The 27,638-nt window shown below is 47.0% G+C and overlaps 2 protein-coding genes across 2 annotated transcripts in view; one reads left to right on the forward strand and one right to left on the reverse strand.

Annotated features, from left to right (window-relative positions):
• Positions 1 to 806: 806 nt before the first annotated feature.
• The window catches only part of SEPTIN12 (septin 12), a 151,270-nt gene continuing 124,438 nt past the window's right edge, over positions 807 to 27,638 (forward strand). Inside the window, exon 1 of the mRNA XM_063142998.1 lies at positions 807 to 811. The gene's annotated coding sequence lies outside the window, so the exon portion shown is untranslated. The remainder of the gene's footprint in view (positions 812 to 27,638) is intronic.
• On the reverse strand, positions 9,393 to 13,601 carry LOC134410157 (galanin receptor 2b-like). The gene is made up of 2 exons (XM_063143285.1): positions 13,228 to 13,601; positions 9,393 to 10,143 (listed from the first exon to the last, which is right to left on the reverse strand). The coding sequence occupies exons 1-2, from the start codon at positions 13,599 to 13,601 to the stop codon at positions 9,393 to 9,395; spliced, it is 1,125 nt and encodes a 374-aa protein (XP_062999355.1).

A 27,638-nucleotide genomic window follows, 5' to 3' on the forward strand; every position in this document is an offset into this window, starting at 1 on the left:
CGTTTTGTCTGTAGGAAGCCTTGGCAGGGGGCTAGCATCCAAAGGCAATTGCTGAGGTCCCAGAAGGGCCCAGCTCAGTCTTACTTAGCCCCAGTACCGGATTTAAGAACAAGCCAAGTGAGTCATGGCTTAGAACCTCATATTCTCAGAGGGCCTCTAAATATCTGTATGATAAACTAAGATGAAATGGTTTTGGCTTAAATATGTTGGAAAGTCTGGTGTGAAGTTGCTTTATAGAGAGAGAAAGCGCGGCAACACCGTGTTTAGCATTGGAAGCAGAAACACACATTTGAGCCAGTTTAAAAGAAGTTTAAATCAATATAGGGATTTTTTGGTTTCTGGGAACTGAGCTCAGAGCCGGTCTCTGACCTCAGTTCCCAGATACCATGTTCCCCATCTTGTAGCCAGTGCGGTTCTTTGTGGGCTGGCTAGGTCTCCAAGTTCAACAATGGAGTGCAGAGAAGGTGAAAACGGGGCCGTCCCATGGCTGGGGAAGGGAGAAGACTGGGGGAGCTGCATTCTATAGCTTCCTATCGGGTCCCCAGCTTACTTCTCTCCCCCTTCCCAAAGCTGCACCTGGAAGGGTTGAAATCACCTGTCTGGCCATAAATGCAGGGTGGCCAGAGCAAGGAGGAGAGGACTTTCTCCATACTCCAGCTGAATAGAATAGTCAGCAGCCTCTGATTTCAGAAGCTAGTGATTATTAGGGGTGTGCACGGACCCCCGCTCCGCTCCGCGCCACTCCTCCTGTACTCTGCTCCTCTTCGCCGCGGAGCTCCGGCTCCGAATTGGAGCTCCGCAGCGGAGGGGAGTGGCGCCAGGTAAGGCCGGGAGAGGAGGGCGGGGGGGTTTACTGGGCTCTGCCGCCGTTGCCGCCCGTGCGGCGACGGCGGCAGAGCCCGGTATGGGACCAAGGGAGAGGGGGGCCTTACCTGCCTCCGTCCGCGGTCCGTCAGCTTCTTCAATTGAGCCCACGGTTCAACCAGGAAGTCTGGAGAGAAGGGGGGGTTTACCGGGCCCTGCCGCTGTCGCTGCATGGGCGACAGCGACAGCAGCAGGGCCTGGTAAACCCCACTTACCTTTCTGGCGGAGCTCCGGATCGAGGTGAAGGATCCGCCTTCACCTCGATCCTCTTCGCCACACTCCGCCGGCCCCCCAATCCTCTTCGCCTCCGCCTTAAGGGCAGGCGAAGCCCCCCCGCTCCGCTTCTAATTCGCCGGTCCGATTAGAAGCGGAGCACATCCCTAGTGATTATCCGGATAAAATTGCTCCTTCACTTTTTTTACTGCTTTTATACACATCCTCAGGGAAGGCTACCTGTTGCAGAAAAAGGCGACTAAAATGATGACAAAGCTGGAGCATCTCTCCTATGAGGGAAGGTTACAACAACTAGGATTGTTTAGCTTGGGGAAAAGGAGGATAAGGGGAGACCTGATAGAGGTGTACACAATTAGGCAGGGTATGGAGAATGTGGATAGGGAGACATTTCCCCCCCTCTCTCAAAATACTAGAACCCACTGGGGTCATCCCATAAAGCTGATGGGTGGAAGATTCAGGACAGATAAAAGGAAGTCCTTCACACAGCGCACAGCTAAACTTTGGAATTCTCTACCACAAGATGTGGCGATGGCCACCAATTTGGATGGCTTTAAAAGAGGATTGGATAAATTCCTGGAAGAGAAGGCTCTCAGTAGCTACTAGTCCTGATGCTACCTTCAGAGGAGGGCAACCAGGATGATCGGGGGTCTGGAAACAAAGCCCTATGAAGAGAGACTGGAACAATTGGGCATGTTTAGCCTGGAGAAGAGAAGACTGAGGGGAGACATGAGAGCACTCTTTAAATACTTAAAAGGTTGTCACACAGAGGAGGGCCAGCATCTCTTCTTGATCCTCCCAGAGTGCAGGACACGGAATAACAGGCTGAAGTTACAGGAAGTCAGATTCCGGCTGAACATCAGGAAAAACTTCCTGACTGTTAGACCAGTACGACAATGGAACCAGTTACCTAGGGAGGTTGTGGGCTCTTCTCCCACACTAGAGGCCTTCAAGAGGCAGCTGGACAACCATCTGTCAAGTATGCTGTAGGGTGGATTCCTGCATTGAGCAGGGGGGTTGGACTGGATGGCCTTTTAGGCCCCTTCCAACTCTACTATTCTATGATTCTATATCAGAAGTATTTTTGCAAATCTCAGAATTGCCCCAAACCTGCCAATTCTTGTGTGTGGGTATTGTTTTTTATTTGGCTAATAACCAGTGGCAGTCAGAGGTGGGAAATTGGAAATAAAAGGAATTCTGATGTGATTCCATTGTGTGGTCCTCCCAGTCCGACCGAGGCCTTGAAAGACAGGTGACCGCAAAATGCACACGAGACTTCCTAATCCAATCAGCGTTTGAGCGGCCGCCGCTTTGTCGTCACCAAAGGGCACAGCGTGTCCCTAGCCAATTAGTATTCAATCTGCATGGCGAGAAAGCTAGTATGAAGACCAATTGTTTTCTATAATCAGAAAAGCCATTTATAATCACTATCCAGGCAGGGAGAGCTTGCTAATGGACGCTGATTCAAGAGCACCGACGCGGCAACCTGTTCTAACCTTCCTCTGAATGCTGTGTTTGTTTTGTGTGAAGTTGGGCGGCTCTAAGGGCGAAACTAGATGTGATGGGGAGACAGCCGTTGCTCCTTCTAATAGCGGAGTCAGGTGGTGGTGAGTGTTAACCAAAATGGAGGTAAAACAGGGCCACTGAGAAACAGCAGTGAGGCCTGTCCTGCTTGTTGCACCCTGAACAGGGGTGCTTCTCTTAGGAAATGAGGATACAAGGCAACGTCTTGTTTTTGCGGGTCTTCTTTTGTTTTTGCGGGTCTTCGTGTGTGCTTGGGTGTGCTTGGTTGTCTGCCAAGTTCAGGTCTACACTTGGTGCTGATGGGTCTGCTTTTAATAGCTGAAGAGTTGTGTTGTGGGAGTAAAGGAAGCGGGGTCAGGGGTCAGAGTCATCAGGCCAGGGATATCCTCCCAGAGTGCAGGACACGGAATAACGGGCTCAAGTTAAAGGAAGCCAGATTCCAGCTGGACATCAGGAAAAACTTCCTGACTGTTAGAGCAGTACGACAATGGAATCAGTTGCCTGGTGAGGTTGTGGGCTCTCCCACACTAGAGGCCTTCAAGAGGCAGCTGGACAGCCATCTGTCAGGGATGCTTTAGGGTGGATTCCTGCATTGAGCAGGGGGTTGGACTCGATGGCCTTGTAGGCCCCTTCCAACTCTGCTATTCTATGATTCTATGTCAGTTGCTAGGAAATCCAGTTCTTTTCTGGCTCAATGGAGTATTGAATTGCAGGTGGTTCCCTGTATTCCGGGAATCTTTTTTGTACATTTGAAGGGGCGGGGGGAGTTTCCGCAATTTGCGCAAATTACAGCCGAATCCCTGCAAATTACGCAGATTGGCCGCAAGGTGTAGAACTTGCGAGAATTTCTCCATAATTTGCACAAATTGCACAGAAATTTGTGCAAATTGCAGAACCTTCCCTCCCCCACCCCCCCCACCCCCCACAAATGGTCAGTATTCTGGGAAAAACTGCAAATTAACCCAACTCTCTGCAGCACGAGTTGGGTGCTGCAGTGGGAATGAAACCAAAGTCCAGGAGGCAGAATCTCGGAAAACGCATTGATCTCTACCCCTCCCCAAACAGAGCTCTCTGACGTCTTTACACCAGAGTCCTGCTAAGACCTTGCAGCTGCCTGATGCCCATCCTTGGGGTGGGTGGGGAGTTTGCTCCTCCTCCTTGCTTACAGCTGCCTCTTCAGCTGTCTGCTCTGAGTGATCCAGCCAAGCTGGGAGTGAACAGAAAAAACTGATAGGAGAGGCAGAGTTTAATTTCCATCTCTGGTGGAAATCGACCTTTATTGGCGTATCTGATTCCTGACCATTGGCCAATACTGGCTGGGGCTAGTGGGCATTTTTCAACCACAGGGGTCATTTTTAGTTTGTATGCTAAAAGTGTTGTCTGGACAAAAAAACAACCCAGCATGCTTTGTATCATATAAGTGATCCTAACATTTTTATTTACCCTAGTGTAAGCACATGGGGCCCTAATCTGGATTGGGACCAGTTCAGGTGGAGGATTTCTTTAGCCCCAGTGGGGTGTGTGGGGGTGTGTGGGGGGTGTAAAGAAAAAAGCAACTGGGTGGGAAGGTTTTTTTTTAAAAAAACCATCAGTGTATGGTAGTCCCAATCGGGATTGGTGCCCCATGAATTTAAATGAGAGTAAATAAAAATGGCAGAATGATCTACATCAGGAAGTAGATCTCCAGATGTTCTGGACATTAAGTCCTAGCATTTTTTTTACTACTGGTCATAGTGACAGGGGATTCTGGGAGTTGCAGTCCAAAACTTCTAAAGATCTACCTTCGGCACACCACTGCCCACTACACACTGAACATAGCTTGTAGTCAAGTAATATGCCTGTTTGGCCCCCGTGGCTAGAAACAAAATATTATTACATTGACCAAGCAGTTTTCCTGGGTTCACACAACACGCTAACCCACACACAATGGCTAAGTGTGGGTTGTTGTTAAACGACGGGTTGATTGTTGAACCGTGAGTTAGGCCACAGCTAGACCTAAGGTTTATCCTGGGATCATCCAGGGTTCACGCCTGCCTGAGCATTGGATCCACCTAGGTTTCACCTAGATGAACTGGTTTGACCCCTGGATGATCCAGGGATAAACCTTAGGTCTAGCTATGGCCTTAGTGTGTTGTCGGAACCCAGAACATTTTCTGCAGAGTGGCGCGTTAACCATGCAGTATGGCTTAATTTTCTCAAACAAGCCATCTTGAGAAGCCACGGTTTGTTGTTGGGTTATGAAGGGTGGTTAACAAGACATGCTACAGAGTTAACAAGCCACCCACTGGAAAATGTCCTCGGTTCAGACATTGTTAACCCACGGTTCAACAAACAACCCACATTCAAGTACTACACGTGGGTTAGCGCGCTGAGTAAACCCAGTCACAGTCTCTATCTGGAAATGCTTGGTGTTGATGACCTCCAAGAGAAAAGTCATTCTGCTATGGCTCCAAAACCAAATTCCAATACCAGGTAAATTGACAGTACAGGGAATGAATTAGGGAATAAATCTTGCAGGGAATAAATCATTCAGAGGATCATTTGATTGCGGTTTATTGAAAAAGGTTTTTGCCCATTCGACCCTGTAATCGAAATTGTGGAGAAGCAGACAGGAAGAAACGGCAAGTCTCATGAAATACGGCCGGGGAGGCCCCTTATGCATCACCCCACACGAAAAAAGAGGACAGCATTTTGCATGAATTTTGCATATGCTAATTTATAGGTATCGATGCAACTTTAGAAATAATGACGATTGAAATAGAAAGACAACACATCCCACCATAGAGAAGGAAACCCATGTGTCCGCTGCTTGGTCTACTGTCCAGGTATTTGTTGCAGGGCAGCTTCAAGCCCCCCCTGGGCTCTCCCTTCCCAGGGTTCTTTAAATTGGCTTTGGACTGGACAGCCCTGCAATGAGAGGACTGTCCTCTGTAAAGTAGGACCCATGGTCGTCCAAGACAGGAAGGATAGATGAAGGAGTCCATGAGCAAAAGCATCAGGTTTGGTAAGAACGTTCCTTTTCCTCTTGATGATCACCAGCTCCATCTTGTCTCTGAGGCTGCTCCATGTTTCTAGACCACAAAGTATGCACTGGACTTGTGCAGAGGCTCTGAAGTCACTGTGCCGGATCTAGACGGCATCCTTCCACCCACCCAGTGATCTCAGAACAGAGGTGTGGGAAGTGGAGAACTGGTACCTGGTCCAGAGGGGTTTCTGCCGATTGGACAAAGGCCCACCCTTGAGTGGTAAAGCACATGCTTGCCTGCAGGAGGTTCCAGGTTCACCAACGTCTCCACTTAAAAGGGTTGCAGGGCTGCCAGCAATCTCCTCCTAAGACCGTAGAGCACCTGTTTTGACCCACAACTCCCATCATTGTCCACATTAGGCTAGAGCTGATGGGAGATGTAGGACAAAACATCTAGAGGACCACGAGTCACCCATGTCCTAGAGAGTCATTGTGCAGGTAACAGTGGGCAGGAGACACCCATGGTCTGACTGTACAAGGCAGCTTTCTATGCAGACAGCTAGCTGTTATATAGAGGAATCACATATGACCAATCAAGCTACGCCTTTGACTTGCTGTTCATATGTGATTTTATATACACACACACTTATGGATTTAGTTTGGAATGTGGCTACAAAATAAAACTCATGTGGGCGCCTACTGGATGGTGCCTGTGACGTCACGGACTAACGCCAAGTCTCTCCCGCACCGTTTGGTATCCCCTTTTTCAAGGCTCTTTTCTCTTCCATGATTATGTTTAACAAATTACAGTTTCCAGTCTGAGAATTATTATTATTATTATTATTATTATTATTATTATTATTATTATTATTTATTACATTTCTATACCGCCCAATAGCCGGAGCTCTCTGGGCGGTTCACAAACACCTGTTCATTTGCACTTACCCTCTCTGCTACTATAACATGGGTCGCGGTGGAATTTTTTTGGGGGGAAAGAGCATAGCACATAGGTCATACAGCTGTTTTCTGCAATAGCTCAATAACACATCCCCAGCCCAGCCATTATTTGAAGACAGAATGGCTCTGTTGAGGGATTCAGCCTGAAAAGTATGTAGGGGGTCAGGCCCCAGCACCAATGCGCTGATTCCACCCCCTCCCTTTCCAACCTTTGTGCATTCAGTGCACAGCTCTGAAGGGAAATTCTAATCACACTCAGCAGGATGTACTTGGAAGACATGGTGCAACCAGACACATGGCATTATCACCCCCAATTGTACGAAAGCTGAATATACAAATATTAGCAATGGAGGGGGTGGGCTCAGCACATGCAGGTGGGTCTACAGCCTATGCCCCTACCCACCCCTACACACTTTGCATCCTCACCTGTTCAGGCTGAACACCTGAATAGAGTTAAGACTTCACCATGAATGCTAGATTGGGGGTCTTGTACAGTATCTCTCTCCTCCCAAATACTTTTGGCAAGGCCTTTTCTAATGTGACCATATTTGGGAAACCAAAAAAGAGGACACCTAGTGTGTGTGTGGGGAAGCAGCTTTCTGAGTCCTGCAGAAAGTACGTTATTCCCCCGCCACCTTAAAGAACCCGATTGGAGTGGAGGAGGGGAAAGGATTTCATTCTGCACCACCACCATCCACTCCAATTGGGGCCTTTTCTATAATGTCCACGAATGACCCACTTTCCCCTTTAAGACCTCAATTGGAGCTCGGGGTGGGGGAATGATGTGCCTCAAGAAAGCATGTCATTCCCTCCTGCCATGCTAATGGCAGCCTTAAAGAGGAAGGTGTATCATTCCAGGACATTATTGAAAATTATAGAAAATCCCCCCTGACACCATGGAAAGAACAAAAACCAGGATAAATCCGGGGAAATCCTGACAGTTGGTCACCCTACCTTTACTGATTCTTCTGCATCAGTGAGGACTAGGACCTTTCACAGATAAGAACATAAGAAGTGTCCAGATGCTGGATCAGACCAAGGGTCCTTCTAGTCCAGCACTCTGTTCACACAGTGGCCAACCAGCCATCGGCCAGGGATGAACAAGCAGGACATGGTGCAACCCGCCCACCCGTGTTGCTCTAGCTCAGCCTTCCTCAACCTGGGGCGCTCCAGATGTGTTGGACTGCACCTCCCAGAATGCCCCAGCCAGCTGGCTGGGGCATTCTGGGAGTTGTTGTCCAACACAACTGGAGTGCCCCAGGTTGAGGAAGGCTGCTCTAGCTTCTGATGTTTGCAAGTGATCCCATGTATGAAAAGTTTAGGCTGCAGTGATTCCCCTTAGAGCTGGGTGGTGGGCATATATCTCTTATATTTTCAGAATGCTCATTCTGGAATGACATCTTCAGCAGCTGACCTGGGCGTGGCAACCTGGTCCATCATTAAACAGCTGGAAAGTGGCATGGTGGTGGATAGGTTGGGGATTTCCAGCAGAGAAGAATCAGATGGGGGCGGGATACTTAGCCTTCCCCCAATTTTCCCTTGTAACTCCTCTCCACTATGGGTTTCAGTCAGAACTCCAATGGAGTTATCCAAGGGGCTGAACCCATGTTGGGGATAGGGTTCAGCACCTTGGATAGTTCCTGTAGGCTTCTGACTGGTCCTCAGTGAAACTCAGAATGGATTCACAGCCCCATCAAAATTGGAGCTGCCAGCCTCCCCTGCAAACATGTGTCCTGGAACTCTGCTGGGGGTAAGTGGTGGGAGAGAAGGATTTACAAGGGGGAAAGTGGCAGGGCAAAGGGGGACATACCTCCTCCTACCTGCCCCTTCTCAGCTGGGATTCACCCCACTGCTTTCCAGCTGTTTGCTGAGGTTGCACATCTGTTGATGAGCGTAGGATTCTGGCCAGAGGCAGGAGCTGAAGAGAAGGGGGAACAGAAGTCTAGTTGAATGAAAAATATGTACCGGAACCCCAACTCTTGAACATTTCATTGATAGAAACACCTGCAGAGTGGGGTGGGTGGGTTTCCGGGGACCACTTTATGCCTCTGGGAGAAGTTCTGTTTCTTCTCCAGAAGACCGAACAGAATCTTAGAACATCCTCAGGTGAACCCCTCTAAAGATACCTTTCTCCTTGGAGGAAAATGGAGATGGTACACTTGGTACGCAGAGTGTGTGTATGAGTGTGTGCGAAGAGTACAGAAAAGAAAGAAAATGCCCCCTCAGAACTACCTTGAAAGAAATATATCCAGTGGGGTGATGATAAATTTTGAAAGTCTGCAAGAAGAGTCCAGAAATTCAGGCAGCTGTGTTGACCCATCCCAACAGGCCTATTCCAGCAGTTTTCGTCTCCATGAGGAGCAGGTGTTCTCTAAAGCTAACAGCTCTTATTTGCGCAGTCAAGACCAGACCACCCCCAAATACTTTGCACTGTAACACCGATGACTCACAACAATATATTGTTGCTGGGAAAATCCATTTCCCCTCCTGCTAACTGTGAGGATTGCCTTTACGCTCAGAGGGAACAGAAGACGTCAGTGTCCCCACTAATCAAAAAAGTGTCAGTTCAATGTCCCCCGCAAACCCTGGTGCCATTATGAGACCAAAACTATAAGAACATAAGAAGAGCCCTGCTGGATCAGACCGAGGGTCCATCTAGTCCAGCACTCTGTTCACACAGTGGCCAACCAGCCATCGGCCAGGGATCAACAAGCAGAACATGGTGCAACAGCACCCTCCCACCCATGTTCCCCAGCAACTGGTGCACGCAGGCTTAATGCCTTGAATACTGGAGATAGCACACAACCATCAGGGCTAGTAGCCATTTGCCCAAGTCCCCCTTCAACTTGGCTTAAGAAATGCAGAGGGGCCTGGCGGATCCTGACGGAACCATGAAGGACCTCGGATCCAGTTCACACCCATTCAGCTGCCCGTTGTTGTCCTCGTGCATCTGAGACACCTCTGTCGAGCCCGCCTCAAAGCCGGGCACGGTGTGGGCAGCGTGAACCACATGGACCCTGTTCCGGGCCTTCTTCCGCAGCAGGCAGCTGAAAACCTTCTTGAACCCCTTGCGGAAGTGCTTGGAGACCAGGGCGTAGACGATCGGGTTGAGGCAAGAGTTGGCATAAGCCATGCAGTGGGACAGCAGCCGGAAGGCGTAGGTGGTCTGGTTGAAAGGGAAGTCTCCGTAGAGGTAGCGGAGCACGACCACATGGTAGGGCAGCCAACACAGGCAGAAGAGGACAGTCACGATGATGATCATCTTGGTCACTTTGCGCTTGGCCTTCTTGGACTCCGACATGTCCTCTAAGGGGTCCACAGCGGTCCACAGGTATTTAATCGTCCGGGTGTAGGAGAGGCTGACGATGAGCACGGGGATCACGTAGCCGAAGGCAAAGGTGCAGGTGTCCATGATCTTGCGCTTCCATTCCTCCCACCCCGGCACGCAGATGTAGCTGGCTTCCCATTCGATCAGGTCATAGTAGCTCAGGTAGGGCCCCGAAAAAATCACGGAGAGGCTCCAAATGACAGCCATGGCTGCCACTGCATTGCAAGGCGTCCGCAACTCCCGGGAGCGCAGCGGGTAACGAATGGCCAGGTACCTGCCGGAAAAGTCAACCAAGTTAGGGATGGCTATGGATGATATATATAAATATCATGGAGAACCTCAACCTGGTGGGCCAGGTATGGCTCTCGGAGCTTCCCGATTTGGCCTGCGAGCTTCTCCATGGCCTCCTTTCCCCCTGTGCAGAGTTGCAACCATCAATCAGCATCCATCAGATGCTGTACATCCCCTCCTCGAAGGCCAGAAACTAGGGTGACCATATGGCCGGATTTGTCCGGGGGTTTTGGTGACAAATCCGGGAGGGGGTGGGGAAATCCGGATTTTCCCAATCTTCCCCAGCCAAAAAGCAGCTCTAATGGGAATTAACAAAAATGCTTATAACTCCATCATTTTTAAAGATAAAGACATGAAAATTGGCATGATGGTAGCTCTTAGGAAGGGCTTTAGTCATATCAAATTTGAAACAGATCCATTCATCCATTCATTTTTTAGGAATTTTTTTAATAATTGAGGTTTTAAAATTATTATTTTTAAAATCGTCATTTTTAAAGATAAAGAGATGAAACTTTGCACCATGATAGGTGTTAGGTAGAGCTTTAGCCATACCAAATTTGAAACAGATCCATTCATCCATTGATTTTTTAGGGATTTTTTTAAAAATTGAGGTTTTAAAATTATTTTGTAGAACAGATTTGTCTTAAATGTGTGCTGTAAAATCAGACATGTGACCAAGGCTATGTTCGGGTGGGCACGCCCCCTTGGTGCTAGACACGCCCCCTTGGGGGCCGACCATGTTGTCCTCCTTTTTGGTTTCCAAAATATGGTCACCCTACAGAAACAGAGCTCCAGTCTCAGGGGAGGAAATACAGTCTGGGTCCCCCCCCCCCCTCCCCAGCAATTCTCTGCTGCCACAGAAAGCTACGGGTTCCCTCTTCACCCACAGTTGGAGTTCCGACCTTGGAAGAAGGATGGAGACGGGGGAGATGGTGTGCCAGTGGGGGAGGCCAAGGATGCGCCAGATCCAAAGGCCTCTCCAACCCCAAGACCTGGGAGCGTGCAGCTCCTAGACAGGCCCAGAAGCACATCTAAGAGAAATCTTTGCAAAGGAGGACCACACTGCTCTTGCCCTGAATGGGCTGAGGGCTTCGAACCTGGAGCTCTCCGTCTAAAGCAGGGGAGGTGGGTTATGGGCCAATTTACACCTCTGGGCCCTGCTGTTGGCTGCACTCCTCCTGCTACATTGCTGGAATTTGGCGGAGGCCAAAAAAATTCACAGCAGTTGAAATTCGGTTTCAAACTGCTCCGGAGTTTCAAAATGCAGATTGTTTTCAACCTAAATGTGCCCCTTTGAAGCCTCACAGTGTTTTGCCTCGAAAACTCAATGGCAAATCACCAATTCTGCAGGGGCTGCACCAAATGCGGGGTGGGGGCATGCAACCCATTCCTCGTGTAAATAGCAGCAGTCCTTTAGGGCTGCACTGCTAGGGTGCAAGCTTAGACAGAAAAAAAGGCCTACAGCTGCCTGCATAGGATTGCAGCTTTAAGGTGCATTCCATTGCATGTTCAGACAGAAAAAAAAGTCATATAAGTTCCAGCATTCCCCAGGAAGCCATGCTGGGAAAGTATGACTCGTAGGGCTTTTTTTTCTGTCTAAACATGCACAGGGTTGTGCCCTTAATGAGTTAAAAGAAACCTCACTAGCTGGAGCATGTCAAACGGCAGTCTTTGTACTGTGCAGAGCTGTGTCGCACAATCCTAGGCATGCTTACTGAGAAGTCCATAGAGTATGTTAGATGGGCAGATACAAGAGCCAGGGCCTTTTTGGTGGTGGTGGCAGCATCCATATTATGGAATTCCTTTTCTTTCTCCCTCGTGTGGCGCAGAGCGGTAAAGCAGCAGTTTCTGCAGCTGAAACTCTCCCCACGGCCTGAGTTTGATCCCAGCGGAAGCTGGTTCTCAGGCAGCCGGCTCAGGTCGACTCAGCCTTCCATCCTCCCGAGGTCAGTAAAAGAAGTACCCAGTTAGCTGGGGGAAAGGTAATAACGGCCGGGGAAGGCAACGGCAAACCACCCCGCTATAAGGCCTGCCAAGACAACATCAGCGAGAGCTGGCATCCCTCCATGAGTCAGTAATGACTCAGTGCTTGCACGAGAGGTTCCTTTCCTTTTCCTTCCTTTCTCCCTTTCCTTGATGGGTAAAAAGATTTCTTTGTAAGCTTGTTTTTAAGAAGAGGTCTGTTGTTGTTTTTAAATTATTATTAAGATTTGCATCACTGGTTTTATCTGGCTTGCCTTTTGTTGTTTAATTACTATATATATATATATATATATCTGATAATTTGACTATTGGTGGTTTTATATATCCTACTTTTCTGTCTTTTTCTGTGAGCTGCTTTGAGTATGGTTTCAATAGAAAAGCAGGGTCTAAATATGAAATAAAGTAACAGAGCAACTCAGTACATCTCTACAAGTTGTTTCTCATTGCTTTCGATGGGGTTTACTTCCAGGTGAATGAATAAATAGGACTGCAGCCTAAACTAACCTAAAGTCCTGGACTTTACAGGAGCTACTTGAAAACAAATCTCTGTCTCAGTGGCTGATAGAAACCATCTGTCTTGTGGTCTCTCTACCCTCCGGGAGAAATAAGGTTTGTTTTGACAGCTTTTGGAGGACGGTGAATTGATATGTCAGCTAAGAAAATAGTTTCCCCGTTCCTGTGTCAAATTGGGAGAAATGAACTGTCAGGCAGTTGGGGAAGAGCTTGTCAGTTCTGGGACTCAGAGCGCTATAGCCAAAACTGTGTTGGGGGTGAGGAGCATCATAAGTCCATGCCATACATTAAAACCCAACATTCCCATTGTCCAAGTGTGCTACTGGTTTTATTTCCTGTATTAACTCCTTGAATCAAATAAAAGGTTAAGTATGATAAAAGTTCTAAACTGCCTAAATACAAGCCAACAAAACTAATTTATCATGGCTGGAGACCTGTACACATGCTTCCCTGGGAGCTAGTTCCATTGTTTCTGAGTAGACATGTATAGATAAGACTACAATCCGATATGAGCTTAGATAGTACCATCTGTGTGTGTGTGTGTGTGTGTGTCATCGTGCCCCGTGATTACCTGTCCACAGAGACGGCAGCCAAGGTGAAGCTGCTGGCATACATGGTGAGGTAGATGAAGAAGTGGACGGCTTTGCACATGAAGGAGCCAAAGACCCAGCCCTCCAAGGAGTAGATGGTGGCCTGGAACGGCACGCAGAAGATGATGAAGAAGAAGTCAGCCAGGCTGAGGTTGAGGATGAAGAGGTTCGTGCTGTTATGGCCCATCTGGCCGTTCCGAAGGAGCACAGCCAACACCAGGCTGTTGCCGACCGTGCCCAGAAGAAAGATGAGGGAGAAGACCACCGGCACGATGACACTGGCCGGGCTGAACAGGGCAGTGTCCGAGGCGTTCCAATGTCCGGCCAAGCTGGCAAAGTCTTCGTGTTCGGTCATGGTTTTGTCTGTAGGCAGAAAACTGGAGGGGGGAGGGGAAGAGAGGAAGGGATGGTGAGGATCTTCTAACCAAGGCGGTGTAGGAAATGATCTAAAGAATTCAGCAAGGAAAGCTGGATTCTGAACATACAAGCGTAAGGAGAGTCCTGCTTGGTTGGGATCCATCTAGCCAGCCAGATAGATGCTTCCAAGGAATCCCGCAAGTGGGGCATGGAAGCGACAGCCCTTCCTGCTGTTTGGCCCTCATCAGGTGATATTTGATGGCTCTGGTCATGGATGCTCCTTTGAGCCAGCATGGCTAATAGTAGGTCCTTCAGCAAACTGCTGCAATCTGGCATGTTTCTGTTCAGAGTGCCAGCCGGTCACCCTTGCCCCCATTTCAGGAGACTCTATTCCAGTCTCTCCTAAGTTAGCACCCTCCAGTATGTTGTGATTATGACTCCCATAATTCCCAGTCAGCTTGGAGGAGGCTGCTCTATTCCATTCCACTTCCACCCTGGTTTTCTCCTCTCAACAGCAACAGCCGCTCAGTATTCCATGACTAAGGATGCTTACTCTTCATTGGACTGCATAGGGAAGCTGTTGTTGATCCTTTATTAACTTCCTATTTGGCTGTGGATGCCATTATTTGGGCTACATAAGGACGTAGGAAGAGCCATGCTGGATCAGACCAAGGGTCCATCTAGCCCAACATGCTGTTCACACACAGAGGTTGTTCACATAACATGGTAATCCACACTCAGTGGTTGTGTGTGGATTGTTTTGAACCATGGGTTGTTCGTTGAACCGAGGGTAACTTGTTGTCTGAATGCAGCACGTTTTCAGCAGGGTAGGTTAGTGTGTTGTCTGAATGCAGCCAGGTTGGCTTGTTAACCATCCTGAATCACCCAGCAACAAACTATGGGTTCTCAAGGTGGCTTGTTTGAAAAAATAAGCCACACCGCATGGTTAACAAGCCACAAAATGGTAACCCACGGTTCAACAAACAACCCACACTCAATGAGTGAGTGTGGGTTAGCATGTTGTGTGAACAGCCCCACAGAGGCCAACCAGATTATTTATTTAGTTATTCATTTACAACATTTATATATGGCTCCACTTTTAAACAGACCCCAGAGCAGTGAACAATAAAAGATTAAAAAAAAGAACAAGACACCCTATTCAAAGTTTTAAGAAAATAGATTTTAAGAAACAGAATACCAATAAAACACTGCTGATCAATCAATGAAGCCTCCTTAAAACAAAGATGTTTTCAGAGGTGTCAAAAACAACCAATTGTTGGCACCTGCCTGACCTCCAGAGGCAGGGAGTTCCACAGAAAGAGGGCCACCACACTGAAGGCTCTTCTCTGGGTTGACTCCAGTTGAGCCACGAGGAGCAGACCCACAAGGAGCAAGCTATTGTGCTTAAGCCTGTGGGAAGCCTACATATAGGGCAGGAGTGCAATAGCATCCTCCTGTCCATGTTCCCCAGCAACTGGTGTACAGAGGCATACTGCCTCTGATACCTGAAGAAATATATGACCATCATGACTAGTAGCCATTGATAGCCTTCTCCACCATGAATTTGTCCATCCCGCCTGCATTCTTTTAAAGCCATCCAAGTTGGGGTCTGTGGCGTTACCCACATTTCTATTCCCTTAGGTATGTCTGCATGAGTATGTCTAGAGAGTACGGAATGTTGGACTGAGTGGGTGTGGCTGGTGATGCTGTGGAAAGGGGGGAGGAGTCTATATATAGAGGTTGCTGAGTGGTCTGAGGGGTTCAGTTGGTGACGGGGTTTGGAGGGTAGATGGGTTTAGCTGTGTGATTTCTTGTCAGGAGTTGTGTGAGGAGTGAGTGAAAATAAGATCATAGGGACTAAGTATAGTTATTATTAGGTTTGTTACTACAAGGGGGGAATCCGCACGTCGTTCCGAGATCGCTTCTAAGCGACCCCAGTGCGGCGTGAAAGCGATCGTGTACCTGGCCTTTGGAAGAGCCGACGAAGAGACGTCCTTCCCACCGCCGCCGCCGCCACCCGCAGACCTCCTCGCCGGCTGGGACGGAGAGCTCGGGGGAAGAAGGCGGGGTGGAGAGCTTCTTCCGCTCTCCACCCCGCCTTCTTCAGCCGAGCTCTCCTCGCTGGTCAGCGAGGAGGTCTGCAGGTGGCGGCGGGAAGGACGTCTCTTCGTCGGCTCTTCCAAAGGCCAGGTACACGATCGCTTTCATGCTGCACTGGGGTCGCTTAGAAGCAATCTCAGAACGACGTGCGGATTCCCCCCAGTATTCTTAGGAATAGGCAGGATTTGAATAGAATTGGAAGGAACTAAGAACTGTAAACAATAAACATTTTCTTTATTTTGCTATTGGGCGGTATAGAAATGTAATAAATAAATAAATAAATACCATAAAACCACGTGTAAGTTTGGCTGTGTCTCCTCCTCTACTGGTTCATAAATATGCACATTACATGAAACCTTCAGCCTGCTATATTCACAGAAAAGCCTTTTCCAAATCTCCTTACCTTTCCCCTCAGCTATAAGGGAAAGGTTATACTTTTCTTTTTACCCCTTCCTCAGGTATTTAAGTGGTGGTGCTTAGCCTGAGGGGTGAGTGAGTGTCAAAGCCTGGCATGTGAGGTGGTGGCATCGCAGGGCCCAACGCTACATCTCATGGTAGACCATCTTGAGGTAGAGTTTAATTATGCACTCTTTGAAGAAGTACGTAACACTTGGAACCAGGACCAGCCCAAGACATTTTTCTGCCTGAGGCCCAACACAACCACAATTAACATGCCATCTCACCAACTGCATTTGACAAACTCCCTCAGGCTTCTGGAACTAGATGCACTGTTCTTTGGGCCACAGCCAAAGGGTTGCTGAGTTAATAACAGAACTTAAGATTTTTTTAAAAAAATAAAAAAAATAAAAATTGGTGAGTTATAAATTTGGCCTCGTGAAAGAGCACCTCAGGAATTGCAAATTTCAAACCGAGCCCTGTTATGCGGCATCAAAGCGTCCTCTTGGGCTTCTCCTGACGGCACAGATTTTAATCTGAATTGTTGGCCACAGGAAGCAAATACTCCATGTTGATTTATGCATGGGAAAAAACAGCCCTGTCCTTTTGCTCCTCCATCCCTAGCTGCTGCGGTTCAAATGCTGGTGCCTCCGGTTTTTCAAATACTCCAGAACGGTGATGAATTACAGCCGGGCAAAACAGTTCCCATTCCAGTAATAAAATTCAAGGGGTAAATCAACACAACTTGCCAGAAAAGTCAGTTTTATTGCTCTGGAGAAATATATGGCTGCGATGCTCGTTTCCACACGCACACCCAGCTGCTTTCTGATTCTGTTCAGCTAAATTAATGGCTGTGTTATTTACACAGAGGAGAGAGAGTTATAAAAGCCCATCTCCCTCGGCACATGGTGCTAAAACAACAGTTTCGAGAGGAAGTCCATCTGGCATCGCTGCGAAGACCCAGGAGGTTGAGCAACAAATCTGACCCATCCACGAAGCTCGCTGGGTGAACTAGCCGTTACCAACTCTCAGGGCCTGTTCAGACGACAGGCTAACTCACCTTGCGTCGCTCAAAAATGTGATCTATGGCATCCTAGCCATGTGCCTATTCTGCCCCATAATGGGCAGAGTACTCACTGCCGCTAGCCACCTTCTGCAGGAGACTTAGTGGGCTGCCTACATCAGGGGTCCCCAATCCCCGGTCCATGAACCGGTACCAGTCCGTGGCCTGTTAGGAACCGGGCCACGCAGGTGAGATGCTTTCACCCACCCCAGCGTACCTGGGCGCGGGGCGCCATCTCGCCTGCCCAGCCGAAGCTAAGCTAGGATGCTGGGGTGGGAGTGGGCGGCTTCGGAACAGCGCGCCCTGGCCGGAAGCTGCTCTGGGAGAGCGACTTCCGGGCGCTCCGTTCCAAAGCCGCCCACCCCCACCCCAGCGTCCTAGCTTCACTTTAGCTGGGCGCCCACCCAGCCGAAGCAAAGCCACGCCCGCCCGCCCCACTCCAGCATCTCTCAGAGCCGCGGTGGGAGAGCGGCTTCCAAGTGCGGTGGCGGGGGTGGGGAGGCTGCCGCAGCTCCACTCCTCCCTCTCGGGGACCAGGCGGGCACGACCCTGGCCGCCGCCGCCGCTGTTTGCAGCCAGGAGTGGGCCTTGCGCACCGTCGGCACTCCGAACGTGGAGCACGTTGCAGCTTGGGCTGATGCTTGGTGGGAGGAGGAGGAGGGAGGGAGGGTGGCTGTGGCTGGCAAGGAAAGGGGCGGCCCAACCCTTGGCTCCTCCCTAAACCCTACCCCACCCCCCTTCCACTTTCGTGGAAGACAAAAATTGTCTTCCACGAAACCGGTCCCTGGTGCCAAAAAGATTGGAGACCACTGGCCTACATAGTTCCTGTGTCGTCTGGTGGGAACTCCGCATAGTTTGGGCCTTGTTTTGGTGAAGATTTTTTTTAAAAATGGTAGGGACCATAGAGTCCGCCGGCAAGAGCCACTGCCACTTCTGGCGACCATTGAGTTTCTCTATGGTGGGCAGCCATTTTTATTGTTTTTTTTTTAAAATGAGGCCAGGCAGCTGCGAAGTAGTGGACCAGTAGTCTTCAATTGGTGGGTCACAGCCCAAAAATGGGTCGTGAGATCAGGCCAGATGGGTAGCGGCAAAGCTGCTACTGCCCTGATGGGCATTGAAAAAATTGTGAAAGTGAGTCCCGTGTTGCTGGTTGAGAATCCGAGGAGGGTCTCGGTTCTGGATCAGTTGAAGACCACTGGTGTAGACTGAGGGAAACCTTTGCACAGCTTGGATAGCTCCGGTAGAGTTGTGTCTGGTTCTGACTGAAAACCGGAGTGGATTCACTGCCCCACTGACATTACAGTCACCAGCCTTCATTGATAAGACGGATCTCTCGGCAGGCCTATCCAGGGGAATTTTAGGATGTTTTTAGGATGTTTTAACAATGTATATTATGTTTTAATTCAGTTTTATGTATTTTATATTTACTGTTGTTCCCTGCCTCAATCAAAGTGGAGAGGCGGGTAAGAAATATTATTATTATTATTATTATTATTATTATTATTATTATTATTATTATTATTATAGCATGACCCGATGTTGCTGCTTCTTTCCCCCATGCTCTGTTCAGAATATCGCCCCCATGAAAAATTAGACCAAGAAGAGTGATGTTTACTAAACCAGTCTCCCCTAACCACTGCCTTCCAGATGTGTTGGCCATACTGGTTGGGGATACTGGGATTTGAAGTCCAACACATCTGGAATTTGGGGACAGCCGCAATAAAACTCCTATGCTTTAAAATTATACCACTCCGCCATGACTTCTGCATTTTCTTTTCACTCCCCTTCTGTTGTAGATTTTCCTCTTTGGCAGTGGCTCAGCTCTTATGAAAGGGCAAATGTGAATATGTTGTGCAGTAGAGTTTTTGCCAGCAATTCTTTTTAAAAAGGGGGTTTCGGGTTAAAGTCCCCTGTCCTGTAACTCCTCAATCAGGATCAGAAATATCTGGTAGCCATTCTGAACTCTGCCGTGCTTTCTGTAATCCTTTTCATAAGCCACATTGATATGAACGAGCATTAGATATCTGCATTATTGCAATATTTCAATCATTCGTGCCCAGACATTTGGGCTGCCGTGATAGCATAACTCCCTGCCCTCTGCCAAAATAGCTGTAATCTGAATAACAATAAACAAGGCCTGCTGCGCATTCACGGCTCACTTCATTTTGGATAAACGTACACCTTATTTCTTTATTATTACTTTTATTTATTTATTTATTACATTTTTATACCGCCCAATAGCCGAAGTTCTCTGGGCGGTTCCCACCTCTTTTCATCCAAGGAACCCAAGATGGCGCACATAATCCTCCTCTCCCTCTCCATGTTATCTTACAACAACCCTGTGAGGTAGGTTGGGCTGAGTGTTTCTGATTGGCCTAAAGTCACCCAGTGAGCTTCCATGGCCGAGTGGAGACTAGAACCCAGATCTCCTGACTACCACTCCAAGGCTCCAACCATTACTCTTTTTGCATTGCTTACTTGCCTTTCAAAACTGCAAACATTCCAAGGCAGCCTACAACATACTCCAATCCTCTATCAGTATAACATGCTCATAAATCACAGACCAATTTTACAAACTAAAAATGAACCAGTAACAGAAGCAGTATATGTAATAAAAAAAATCATTTCAATTAAAAAGCAATGGGAACAGTAAAAACCCTATTAAAAACAACGGATGGAGCCAGCTGTATTTCACTTGGGAGGGAGTCCCATAGGACCGGGGCACCAATGAGAAAGCCCTATATTTCATGCCTCAGAACCTTACAGATCTTAATGGCTAGGGTGACCATATGGAAAAGAGGACAGGGCTCCTGTATCTTTAACAGTTGTATGGAAAAAGGAATTTCAGCAAGTGTATGCATGCAGCACCTAATGAAACTCCCTCTTCACCACAACAGTTAAAGCTGCAGGAGCCCTGCCCTCTTTTGTACCTGGTCAAGAGTGCAACACATAAATTCCTAAATTGCAAGCATTGCAGATGATCTCCAAACTTTCTATGATTTACAAATTCTATAACAAAATAACTGTCCTTAAAGTAAATTATATTATATTAATACAGAGATACATAAAAAGTGCCATGCTGGATCAGACTGAGGGTCCATCTAGTCCAGCACTCTGTTCACACTGGCCAACCAGCCATCAGCCAGGGATGAACAAGCAGGACATGGTGCAACAGCACCCTCCCACCCATGTTCCCCAGCAACTGGTGCACACAGGCTTACTGCCTTGGGTACTGGAGGTAGCACACGACCATCAGGGCTAGTAGCCATGGATAGCCTTCTCCTCCAGGAATTTATCCAACCCCCTTTTAAAGCCATCCAAATGGGTGGCCATCACTACATCTTGTAGTAGTGAGTTCCATAATTTAACTCAGCGCTGTGTGAAGAAGTCCTTCCTTTTATTTGTCCTGTTTCTCCCACCCATCAGCTTCATGGGATGACCCCATCTTGGGTTCTAGTATTATGGGAGAGGGAGAAAGTGTCTCCCTATCCACCTTCTCCACACCAGGCATCATTTTGCACACCTCTATCATGTCTCTCTTTACCTGCCCTTTTTCCAAGCTAAACAATCCTGGCTGTTGTAACCTTCCCTTATAGGAGAGATGCTCCAGCCCCTTCATCATTTTAGTTGCCCTTTTCTGCACTTTTCCAGCTCTATAATATCTTTTTTTAGGTCTGCTAACCAGAACTTGGGAATAGTGGATTCTGATAACTAAAACTGTATATGAAGTTTTCATTTCTTTATAAACAGATTTCATCTCTGCTGCCTCTCTCTACGTTTTGTATAATTTGTCAGCTTTGCCACTGCGGCGTTGTCCCATAATGTGTGTTTTCATTATGATGATGTTTTTTATTGGGGTGTTGTTGTTGTTTTTTAAAAAAAAGTCTGCTGTAAACTGAGACAAAATCTTCATGAATAACAATTTAGAAATACTACAAATAAATAAATAAAACACCTGTTTTGGATTTATGTCCAGGGTGAGTGGGTGATGAATTCTTCGTTCCCAGCTTTGCAGCAAAACGAAAAGCTCCGTTCAGCTATTTATTTATTTATTTATTTATTTATGTAGAAAATGAACACGTGGAGGGATGCATCGAGAGTGATGCATGCTCAGAGTTTATGTTTGTTGTTGTTCTTAAATGGACACTGTTGTTTTTATAGTGTTTTTTTAATTTTTTGTATACTTTTAATGTTTACTATTTTTAATTGTTGTAAACCGCCCAGAGAGCTTCGGCTGTTGGGCGGTGTATAAATGTAATTAAATAAATCAATAAATGTGCAATTTGTAACCTGAGAATATGAAGGGGTTATGGCATCCCACATGGGTGTTCTCATGCTGGTGCGGTGAACAGAGAACCTTTGGTTAGGGAGGGGGAGCTCTCTGGGTTATAAATGGGTCTGTCATCCAATTAGAGAAGCCTCCCCCCCCCCAATTTTTATTTGTTTTTGGATATCTGCAAGTAAACAGAACTACACAAAAAAGAAAAGAAGAACAAAGAATTAACTTTGACGCCACGGCCATTTAAATGGCCATCCTATTACAGAGTATTTTAACTGGTTCATTCTAACCGATAAATTATTGCAACCCTCATTCTGTTCAAAAGCACTTTGGATGCTACTTGTCACCATATGGACGTAATGTTCGCCTTGTGGCTTGTCCCCATTAAGAGGTGAACTGCCACTATTTCTACTTGGTCAAACTTCCAGACGTCTTTCAAGGGCAGGCTCACGGTGATTGTGTTGTGGTAGTCCAGCCCCGACAGCCAAGAGTGAGTTGAAATTGTTCATCTCAAGCATCAGGTGAAGTGCTGCACACCACTATTCAATGCTCACATACCTATTTCTATTGTATGGAGTGTCTGGGTCTTTCTCTGTGTGTATACATGGAATACCAAAGAGGGTAGAAGGAACCCAGAACCCAAGCACACCTGGGCTATGTTCAGGATCATTTCTTGGTTTTATTCTATGTATTCCAAGAATATATAACCCTCAAAAGGTAGAAAATGTGTTTTTTTAAAACATTAAAAATAGAGATACAGGGAAGAGTTAAGTGTTTCCCTATTAATTAAAAGCCAAGCCCATCCAGGAAAGGAGTCTAGATTCATTCAAAATGATTGGTTATATCTAACAGAAATCTCTGTGGGTCACCCCACAGTTCACCATACAGACGTGGTCTCCTTTGATTGTCTGTGTTTGGGGGGTGGGTGGGGAGGGGGAGTTTCCTTGGGTGTCCTTGGGCCAGTCACAGTCTTTCAAACCAGCCTACCTCGCAGGGTTGTCAATGGGGATGAAATAGAATAGGATGAAATGTGCCAACCTTGGAAGAAGGGCAGGATGACGATGATGATGATGATGACAATGATGATAATGATGATGATCTGTTATCCCCAGAACATTCCATTAGAGTGAAAAAAATCCCCTTCACCCATTCTACAGAAAGCAACTGATTTGAGTCAGGATGCAACCGTGCTCAGCCCTGAACCTGTTTTCAATTTGGAAATTCAGCCTGTGAATTAGTATCAATGCCATTCAGTGCTTGTGTGTGTGAGGTTTCCCCATGGCAGTTTCAGGTTAGAGGGGACAAATTCCCAGAAACCAAAGCTCCCCTATTGCGTCTCATTTTTAGAACTTAAGAACTTAAGCTAGAAGGTTTGAGTTCCCACCTTCTATTACTTACTCCGCTCCCTCCCTTCCTTCCTTTCTCTCTCTCATACTTTTAAAATCTGTATTTTAAATCTCTGCACTGCTGCTTGGTTTTATTCTGTTTGTACTTTTACAGTGTGGTTTTCAGCTTCCATTTTTTTACATTTTATACTGTTACCTTGCGATTTCAGTTTTTGTGGACTGCCCAAAGACAGCTTTGTCTGTTGGGAGGCATAGAAATAATTTTATATTTATTTATTCATTTGCATTTATATACTGCCCCATAGCCACAGCTCTCTGGGCGGTTTACAAAAGTTAAAAACAGTAAACATTAAAAACAAATATACAAGGTTTAAAAACATAAAAAGCATAAAAACAACTGTCTCCTTATCAAAACAGCTATTCTGGGGTCCGTTAAAAAAACAAACTCAGCTCATGTTGTTAAATGCTGTTAATGACATGAAATAAATAAATAAATAAATAAAGACACACACACACAACACGCACCAAACTTCACCTCCTTCATGCGTAATGGGCTGCTCCAAATGCGTCAGGAGCATTTAAAAAAGAAGACGATGGCATCCCTACTCTAACCACTCATCATCCCAGTCCCTCTCGGATGCTAGAGAACAAGACACCCCTTCCCTACAACTCAGGGCGAAGATGCTGCTGGCAGCACTAGGGTGACCATATGGAAAGGAGGACAGGGCTCCTGTATCTTTAACAGTAATGTAGAAAAGGGAATTTCAGCAGGTGTCAATTGAAGAGGGTGAAATTCCCTCTTCATCACCACAGTTAAAGCTGCAGAAGCCCTGCCCTCTTTTGAATCTGGTCACTCTAGTATAGCTAGTGTAGCTTTAACTGTGGAGATGAAGAGAGAATTTCATCCTCTTCAATTGACACCTGCTGAAATTCCCTTTTCTACATTACTGTTAAAGATACAGGAGCCCTGTCCTCCTTTGCATAGGGTCACCCTAGGGAGCACCAACCTACCTTCTTCCAGGGCACTGAGATGCTGAGATGCACACCTTCTCCTCTTCGGCTCACAGCTTCATCTTCCCTTTGCCCAATATCTCGCTCCACGCAAGGGCTGCTGCTGCTGCTGCCATCTCCCGGTTGCTGAAAACCTTTGCTGGCACATCACAGCTCAGCCTGCGCCTCAGCGATGCCTGCTGTTTCTCTCACTTTCTCCCTCTCTCTCTCTTTCTCTGCTGCTCTTGTTCCAGCTTCCTAGCCCAGCCGCTCCTCCTCTTTCTGCCACTCCGATTCCACTCAAGCTCTCTTTCCACGCCAGCTGTGGGAATCGTGGCCATGCGCTTGCTTACGCAGCGCCCTGCCCTTGATGCCAAGAACACACCTCTCAGACTCCACTGTAATTCGTTTCCATCAGCTCCTAGTCCTGGATTCTGATAATTAACTCCAATTCGATTCTCCCGCACCATTAGCCATGCATGCATGCAAGAAGCCCGAATGGCCAGCTGGAAGTGTTTAGCTTGGGAAAAAAGAGGCTAAGGGGAGACCTGATGGAGGTGTACAAAATTATGCATGGTATGGAGAATGTGGACAGGGAGACATTTTTCTCCCTCTCTCGCAATACTAGAACCTTAGGGTGACCCTATGGAAAGGAGGACAGGGCTCCTGTATCTTTAACAGTTGTATTGAAAAGGGAATTTCAGCAGGTGTCATTTGTATATATGGGGAACCTGGTGAAATTCCCTCTTCATCACAACAGTTAAAGCTGCAGAAGCTTTAAGAGTGACCATATTTAAAAGAGGGCAGGGCACCTGCAGCTTTAACTGGTGTGATGAAGAGGAAATTTCTCCGGGGGGGGATCTACACTATTGCTTTTAAAGCGCTTTAAAGCACTTTGAAAACGTTTTGAAAACTGTATATGCAGTGTGTCCTGGGCTCCAACAGTTGTCAAAACTGTTATAAAGCACTTTACAGAGCTTTAAAGCTGTAGTGTAGATCCCCCCCCCCAGGTTCTCCATATATACAAATGACACCTGCTGAAATTCTCTTTTCAATACAACTGTTAAAGGTACAGGAGCCCTGTCCTCCTTTTCATAGGGTCACCCTATACTAGAACCTAGTGGGGTCACCCCATGAAGCTGATTGGTGGGAGATTCAGGACAGATAAAAGGAAGGACTCCTTTACACAGCTCAGAGCTAAACTATGGAACCCACTACTACAAGATGGAGTGATGGCCACCAGTTTGGATGGCTTTAAGGGGGGAGGTGGATAAATTCCTAGAGGAGAAGGCTATCAAGGGTTACTAGTCCTGATGGCTATGTGCTACCTCCAGTACCAGAGGCAGAAAGCCCATATAGACCAGTTGCTGGGGGACATGGGTGGGAGGGTGTTGTTGCACTCGTGTCCTGCTTATGGGCTTCCTGGTCAACAGCTGGTTGGCCACTGTGTGAACAGAGTGCTGGACTAGATGGACCCTTGTTCTGATCCAGCAGGGCTCTTCTCACGGTCTTAGGCAATGCGAGACTGAGGTGCACACCTAGGATGGCCACTTAGGCATCACCGAGGAACAAAAGAGGACACAGATTTGGATAAAAGATGTCCCTGTTGATTTCTATGTGTGGATTAGGGGTGTGCACCAATCACAACATTTAGTTTGGACCCTGATTCAGCAATTCAGAAAACAACCCAATTCAGGTGTGACTGATTTGGAGGTTCCTGCTTCAGCTCGGGTCCAAATCCGAATTGCAACTCGCAAATGCAAATCTTCATGTCTCCCATTGACTATTATTTTTTTCCTGCTTGCTGGATGAAATTTGCAGGCATAGCGATACACATTAAGGAAGAGATGACTACCATTTCACTAGAAATATGATCCATCTCATCCTGCCACATGGATGAAGTCCTGTGAACCTGCTCAGTCTGTTGTCCAGGTGCTACCAGTGGAGAGGCAACGTCAAAGCCCTTGCCGGCTTTCCCTCTTTAGGGTTCTTTTGCTTTTAAAACCAACCTTTCAAATAAAAGACGACTCCAAATAAAGGACTGTCTGTTGACAAGCCCCTTAAATTTATTTATTTATTTATTTATTTATTCATTTATTTCATTTATAGCCCGCCTTTTTTCCTCCAAGGAACCCAAGTGGCATACATAATCCTCCTCCTCTTCATGTCATCCTCACAACAACAACCCTGTGAGGTAGGTTGGGCTGAGAGTATGTGATTGGCCCAAAGTCACCGAGTGGGGACTAGAACCCCCATCTCCCAACTCCCAGTCCGACACCTTAGCCACTACACCACGCTACGCCACACTCTGCAAAATGGATGCCTGGCTACCGCTATATTTACAGGCTGCAAAGATAGCAAGGCATCATAATGTGGTCGTATCTAGAAATGAGTTTGGGAGCAGAACCCATTTGAGAAAAAGCCCAGGCTTTGCTTATCTTCCAACAGCAATAATTCCTTTACCATGAGAGCTAATCTTCAGAGAATTCGGGGGCATATCTACAATATTTTATTATAACAACGCCGCAAGTCTCTCCAGCAACATACAAATCAAACCTGGGTTTTGACAAATCACACTCTTTGCTGTCTATTTGTGCCATTTTCTTTATTTTCTGTGCGGTAAATGATTACTTCTTGTTATTATTATTATGTTTTTCATACTAAAAGGGAGAAAATAATTCTTTAAAACCTGACATCCAATGCAATGTCTTTCTTTTCTTTTTTTTAGAAGGAGAAAAAGACTACGAAATACATTCACTGGGGGGCGGGATCTACACAGCGTCGTAGTGAAGGCGGGGCAGCGGCTTCTTCCGCCGAGCCCTCCGACCTGGGTGGCTCTTTCGCTGGCAGCAGGAGGCCGGCGGGGAGGTGGGCAGCGGCGGCAAGGACGTGGCTGGATTCCCCAGTGAAGCTGCTGAGCCCGGAAACTTTTCGCCCCATCCCCGCGAGGGGCGATGCGGGGCCTCCTCCTCCTCCTCCGCCTCTTCTGGCCAGGATAGGGCAGGATCTACACATTGCGTTTCGGGGCGCACTGCAGGCGCACACAAGCGCCTTCACGGCGCTGTGTAGATCCCCCCTGGTTAAAGATTTAGGTCTACCCAGTTGTTGTTTTTTTAATCTCTCTGAAATAAGAATGTAAGAGTCTTACTGGATGGGACCAAAATCCGAGCCAGATCTACACCAAGCAGGAGATGACACTTTGAAAACATTTTGAAAACTGTATATGGAGTGTGTCCTGGGCCCCCAAACAATTGTCACCACTGTTATAAACCATGTTAAAAGCAATAGTGTAGATCCTGCCCTAGTCTGCTGGGGAAAGCTGGGAGTCATAAGACATTTTGGGGTGGGCTGGCTATACATGCATTGGATCGCACCTTAAATTTCAAACCTGGAGCTCTGACTGTTAAGTTGGCTCTTTAATATTTTTAACATTTTAAATGTTATTATTTATTTATTTATTTATTTATTTATATAGCACCATCAGTGTACATGGTGCTGTACAGAGTAAAACAATAAAATAGCAAAATCCTGCCGCATAGGCTTACATCCTAATAGAATCATAATAAAACAATAAGAAGGGGAAGAGAATGCACCAAACAGGCACAGGGTAGAGTAAAACTAACAGTATAAAAGTAAGATCAAAATCAAGTTCTAAAAGCTTTAGAAAAAAGAAAAGTTTTTAGCTGAGCTTTAAAAACTGCGATTGAACTTGCAGTTCGCAAATGTTCTGGAAGAGCGTTCCAGGCATAAGGTAGGGTGACCCTATGAAAAGGAGGACAGGGCTCCTGTATCTTTAACAGTTGCATTGAAAAGGGAATTTCAGCAGTTGTTATTTGTATATATGGAGAACCTGCTAAAATT

Source organism: Elgaria multicarinata, chromosome 17 (assembly GCF_023053635.1).
Source record: "Elgaria multicarinata webbii isolate HBS135686 ecotype San Diego chromosome 17, rElgMul1.1.pri, whole genome shotgun sequence".
Lineage (NCBI taxonomy): Eukaryota > Metazoa > Chordata > Lepidosauria > Squamata > Anguidae > Elgaria > Elgaria multicarinata.